The following is a 6,178-nucleotide window of genomic DNA, read 5'->3' on the forward strand; positions in this document are numbered from 1 at the left end:
TAGATAAAGAAAGAAAACTTTGACGAAAAGTCAAAGCTTCGAATCGTCCGAAACTCGACGCTCAAATTTCCGAAAGTATGAAAATGAGGAAATTCAAAAATCTGAAACATCGAAATTCTGAATGATCTAAAATATTCAGCGATGTGAATGTCTGGCTTCGTGAAATTTCGACACTTTGATCTTTCTTTGTTTTGTAATTCCGATTCTTCTGATCTTTGACACCCACTCGTTGAGTAAACAACGCCGTGTGAGTATATATTTTAATTTTCGTAATTTGACTCTATCAAAAAATTATTTTTCGAAATTTTCCTCGATCTTGAACTTGAATATTCGTTATCTTTCATTTCGGTACTTCAAGTTTTTCCACAAAATAACTCGGAATTAGGCGTCTCCGGAACTTTTAAAATTCGGAACTTCAACTCCACCCCAAACAAGCAAACAAATCACCCTCTATTTCCTTCTCTCTCTGATTACAGACAGCCAATTAAAAAGCGGCGGGAGAAACGTGAAGATTATGGATTCGTCTACGAGGAACTGGTACTATGAGTTGTGAATCAACAGCCAAAGATACGATTCCCGCAGTTTCAAACAGAACCGAAAAGGCAAGGACGAAGGAGAGGAAACGGGTTACAGCAGCACAAATGCAGGCAATTAACAGGTGCAACTTGCAACACGTGAAGTAGTGCCAGTCGTCCATAAAAAAAAGGGACCATCTTTACTGCTGAGGTAATCAGTGATTCGAATTCGAATTCCATCGTCGGTGCAGCGTCAAATTCAGAATAAAAATGGCGCCAGGCGGTGAGAGAGTTCCGTCAACGACGTGCACGACTGAAGCGGAAGTCGAACTGCCCGATAAGAACATGAATACAAAATGTCCTGAAAACGTTCAGAACGGATCGTTGAAAAACGGGGAAGAACGCGACTCGCAAAGAACCACCGATGTTTACATCCCGAGAATCAAATGGCCCGATCTCTTCGTTCAGATATTCGTTCACGGAGGATGCATCTATGGACTCTACCTCATCTTCACCGAGGCCAAACTTTTATCAGCTTTATGGGGTAAGAGATAACCGGAATCATGTCAAAACTCCCCTCGTTTTACGTCGGAGGAATAAAAAGATCTGCTCGTTTTCGTAGTTTTACAATCTTGTATCTGTAATGTCTAGACGAGTTAAAAAGAAATTATGTATGTATCATAGTTTGTTGATACGTCGTAGTACGTATGTATACTACTCGTATCAGTTCCGAGATTTATAGTCTCGTCTTATAGTTGTGATTAAATATATGTAATATTTCCATCTGACGCGTATCAGAGAGACCCTATAATCACTCGTATTTCATATTTCGTGTATATCACGTTAATAATTTATTCATTTACTCTTTTAGATTCATCGAAACAAATTATCGTGTGCGTAAAAAGTAAAAGATAATATTCGGTATACATATAAGTTATGCGTAAAAAACATGAATTGTTAAGTAATCGTTCATCATCTGCAAGACTACTCGGATGTCGTAATGTTCAAAGTTTATGGTCAGTTTCTCAGACTTCTTAAAAAAGAAAAAAAGAATAAAAAAATTTGGCCCTCTCAAAAACTGGAGGAATCCATTTGCAATTAGAGCGTAAGTAAATTCAGTTTTCTCCTCTATTTTTGAAAGTGATCGTAATCGTCATCTTGAAATGCACCAAGGGTGAAGGTTTTCTCTTATAAAAAACGGCTGACTCGACCTTGAAAATTCACGTTTGGGTGAAAGTTGAGAAACACGCCGGCGCCAAATTGATCGCTGCGGTAATATCGGTAAATCGAATTTGGTTATGACGTTGACCGAGTGCTGAATGCGTCACGCTATCTGAAAGGGCCGAAGAGTTATGGCACGAGATGGTAGATTGTTATTAAAGCAAACTTTATTGAGCTTAGATTTTTCGAGTCACGTGACGCGTGAATGCGTGTGTTGTTTAGAAAAGTGAATTCTCCGGTGGGAATAAGGAACGAACAATTTCGTAATCGAATTTTTTATTGAATTTAAATAAACTTTCAGCATTCGTAACGATCTATACGTCGGGCTTTGGCATCACCGCTGGAGCGCACAGATTATGGTCACACAGAGCATACAAGGCCAAGTGGCCGCTGCGTCTCCTCCTCGTTCTTCTATTCACGATAACCGGACAAGTGAGTATATTCGTAGTTTGAAACGAGAAAAAACCGTTAGGTCATAAATTAACTCTTAACGTTAGGCAGAAACTAGGATTTGAAGGGATGGTCTGACCTCAGAGTTTATATGCAGAACGAAATCCTGGAAACGTAGGTCTTGTTCGAAAAAAGAAACATCAATTTTTTATCAACGTTTCGACCCTTATGGCGTGGGCTCTTCTTGGGACATGCATTTGTTTAATATGTATATTAGGGTGGCACAAAAAAACTGACTATCTTTTTTTTTTGAGTCTCGTCTGACAAAATGTTAGTTTTTGATGTTTTAAGAGCCCACTCCAAAGGACAGCTGAAAAAAAAAATTTTAAGAGGTCGCTCCAAATTTTTTAAAATGTCAAAAATCGTCAAAAAATTATATTAAAAAAATTATATTTTCAGTATTTTGTTTGATTTTTAATTCATGTCGTGGTGTATTGTTATCGATTCTTTCTGACTAAATTGAACAAAAAAAATTTATGATATTTTAATATGAATATTAAAAGGTCGCTCAAAAAGATCCAAAGAAACGCACCAAAAAATTGAAAAAAAATTATGAGCGACCTTTCAAAATTCAAATTTTGAACTGAAACTTTCGGAAACTTATTTTCTTTTGTCTATAAAATTATACCGTAACGAGGAAAATTTTTTTTTAAAAATAACTAAATCGATTTTTGACGATTTCTGACGTTTTAAAAAATGTGAAGCGACCTGTTAAAATTTTTTTTTCCAACTGTCCTTTGGAGTGGGCTCTTAAAACATCAAAAACTAACATTTTGTCACACAAGACTCAAAAAAAAAAAAAAAGTCGGTTTTTTTGGGCCATCCTAATGTATATTTAGATAATCTTTAAGAACTAACTTACGTTAGTAAATTAACAGCACTATCAAAAAAGCTTAGACGTACTCGAAGGCCAAAGCCAGAAACGCTCACTTCGGAAGAAAGTATCTTCGAAAAAGTTTCATGGCGTTTTTTGAATCAGTCGATTTATTCGCAAACTGTATGGTAGCCATGTCTAATTCGTGACTACAAATAAAAAACTCAAATTTGTTTAAACTTCCATTGCGACATCCTTCTAAGAAACTATCGTATGTCCCTGGATGCTTGACATTGCATAGTCAAAGAATTAGAAGAAGTACGAAAGTCTTCTTCACTGTAAAATCAATCAATCAATAAATCAATCAATCAATCAATCAATCAATCAATCAATCAATCTGGACGTGTCAATTTTTAGTGCCAATTCTATCCAATTGAACAGTCTATTCGAGATGTGTCTATAACGACGAAGAAACGTTTGCCCAGTTTATAGTTACGGAAGCAACAAGTTTCTTACAGGTGTTAATAAAAATATCAAATACGCAGTGAAAAGCAAAGAGGAATTGATGAGATAACGGTTTAAGGTATACGGACACGTCGACGAAGAAGTGAACTTTCACTCTAAATAAAAGGGTAATAATATTTTCCAGAGACACGTTTACGCCTGGGCGTTGGATCACAGAGTGCATCACAAGTACAGCGAGACTGATGCCGATCCTCACAATGCGAAACGGGGCTTCTTCTTCGCTCACGTTGGATGGCTTTTTACAACTCCACATCCGGAAGTGGTCGCGAAACGAGACGCGGTCGACATGAGCGATCTTGAGGCAGACCCGATAGTCATGTGGCAAAAGCGGTGAGACTTTCTATCCGAACAAAACTCTATTCTCGTTAATATCGTTTTTACGGCATGGGCATTGAAAAGTTCACTTTTTGTGGCAGTTTTCGTTTCGTAAAGTGACGCTTTATACGGCAGCGAACAAAGTTGCGGAATAAAGTCTTTATTCCGTAGTTTTGATGCGCAGTTCGAAGTGCGCATCCCAAACTGCCGAATAAAGTAGCTTCGTCGAACAGATCGCGACATAACCTCACTCTTCGTTTTGCTTTTCAATGCCCATAGCGTAAAAAATATTGTATGTCGCACGCCCGTAAACCGTTTTTTGGCTCAGATAATTTCAGTACTCGATTCCGGCTCACCTTCAGCTCGTCCTGAAATCTTTATCCTTGCCAAAAAAACAGGAGGTTTACGGGCATGCCACATAAATAGCTATTGTCGTGCATGCGATGCGACCAGAATCACCAACGAACGAAGCCAACCCTGCTGGAAATGTTCGTGCAAATAATTTCAATATCTCTTTGCAGCAGGTGTAGGTTAGACGCGTCAATTACGGTCACCATTTTAATGCTCTATGCTTATTAATTTAACCTATAATATTGTCGATATTACTAAATTTAGAAAATTTGCGACAGAAGTATTTAACACTTGGTCTACTTTTTTGTTAAAAAATTATCGTATTCGGGTGGATCAAAGCGCTGTTCATAACTTCCGGTTACACGTAGTAACGTTGATCAGAACTGGTACCAAGGTGACCAAATCCGGTACACCCACAGTATCTATAGCTCGTGGTTTATCATTGATGGAATGACCCTTAGGTTATACGTGCCGCTCTTCGCCCTCCTGGCAATTGGATTTCCGGTCGCCGTGCCATATTACTTCTGGGACGAATCCCTGTGGATATCGTTTTGGGTGAACTTCAATTTCCGGTTCTGCGTAACCCTGAACATCGCCTTCTTCGTGAACAGTGTTGCTCACATGTGGGGCCAGAAGCCTTACGACAAGTATGTATTCACTCTCCGACTCCATATATCGAGCGTGCTTTCAATGCCAATTGAACTTGAACTTTGAATAAACTTATCCTTTCGACAAATTTTCAGGAACATATCGCCCGTGGAAAATATCGCCGTATCGATAGCCGCGTTGGGCGAAGGATGGCACAACTACCACCACGTCTTTCCGTGGGATTATAAGACTGGTGAATTGGGAAGCTATTCGTTCAACATAACGACGGGCTTCATAGACACGTTTGCCAAGCTTGGTTGGGCCTACGACCGAAAATACGTCTCGGCAGAAATGGTCAGGAGGAGAGCCAATCGCAGCGGTGACGGAAGTCACATTTGGGGTTACGGGGACACCGACATCCCGCCGGAGGACCTCAAGGAGTTGGAAGTCATGGACCGGAAATCGGTGTAGATTGCATCTGCTGCGATCAGATCGGGACCAGATGCTGCAGCCTGTCCCGGTGAATCACGATCAAAATACTTACAATAACGTCACTTTACGCCTCCTCCGAATAATTCTATACGTTACATATATATATATATATATATGTACAAAAACGTAGAGAAACATATAAAATACGTGAAACCGGTCAACGCTCGAAAAATAACGTGAATCTGCGGAGAGAAACTGCAGCAGTAATATATTATGATAATTAATAACATGCCAATGCTATTTACGCGACGGATTTACGTACATAATTTTACTTATTTATTTATCGATATATTGTTGTTGTTGTTTTTTTTTTTTTTTTTTCTTTCCCCTATTCGAATACATACGCATGTATATGAAATAACGTCGGTTATTATCTATTTTGAAAACCACTGACAATCTAACAAATGCGCGTAGGTAAAAGTATTCGATCTCTTCTGGCATATTGTAATGTTTAATAAAATTATGATATATTGCAGTACGAATGCATTCAATAATTCTACGTTCATTCTATAGATCGTATAAGTATTACGTTGATTCGATACAGACGAAAGAATTCCGCGAAATAAATTGTAAGACATGCATTACGTAAGAATATAATTAACAAGCACAGGAAACAAGTAAAATGCGACTTGAATGTGAAAAAAAGAAATGCTTTTTTAAGAAAAAAAAAAAAAAAAAAAAAAACCATCTACATATGTATAATTAAAAATATATTTCCGGGCCAGTTGAGCTTTTCTTTACTTTATTTCTTATTAACGAGACGTTAAAAATTTAATAAAAATCCCTTGGCATTTTCGTGAATTGTGCACACGTGCATTCTATTGGACATTTTCTTCGAAATATTAAAAATCATTTCTCAAGTATGAAACATACAGCGGAGACGATGGTGGTGAATTATTCCATACGT

The 6,178-nt window shown here is 38.0% G+C and overlaps 1 protein-coding gene across 1 annotated transcript; it reads left to right on the plus strand.

Annotated features, from left to right (window-relative positions):
- The first annotated feature begins 502 nt into the window (after positions 1–502).
- Positions 503–5,872, plus strand: LOC124407581 (acyl-CoA Delta12-desaturase-like). Its single transcript, XM_046883862.1, has 5 exons — positions 503–1,059; positions 2,038–2,168; positions 3,650–3,855; positions 4,653–4,838; positions 4,935–5,872. Exons 1-5 carry the CDS (start codon positions 786–788, stop codon positions 5,248–5,250), a joined length of 1,113 nt encoding a protein of 370 aa, XP_046739818.1. The 5' UTR covers positions 503–785; the 3' UTR covers positions 5,251–5,872.
- The last annotated feature ends 306 nt before the right edge of the window (positions 5,873–6,178 follow it).

The sequence above is a fragment of the Diprion similis genome, chromosome 1, assembly GCF_021155765.1.
Source record: "Diprion similis isolate iyDipSimi1 chromosome 1, iyDipSimi1.1, whole genome shotgun sequence".
NCBI lineage: Eukaryota > Metazoa > Arthropoda > Insecta > Hymenoptera > Diprionidae > Diprion > Diprion similis.

What these genes read in the sequence shown, in the direction of transcription:
- LOC124407581 (XM_046883862.1), top strand. Translation starts at nt 786, where the DNA reads ATGGCGCCAGGCGGTGAGAGAGTTCCGTCAACGACGTGCACGACTGAA. An exon ending in ACTTTTATCAGCTTTATGGG is followed by an intron (nt 1,060 to 2,037) that starts GTAAGAGATAAC and finishes ATAAACTTTCAG; the next exon opens with CATTCGTAACGATCTATACG. An exon ending in GGCCAGAAGCCTTACGACAA is followed by an intron (nt 4,839 to 4,934) that starts GTATGTATTCAC and finishes ACAAATTTTCAG; the next exon opens with GAACATATCGCCCGTGGAAA.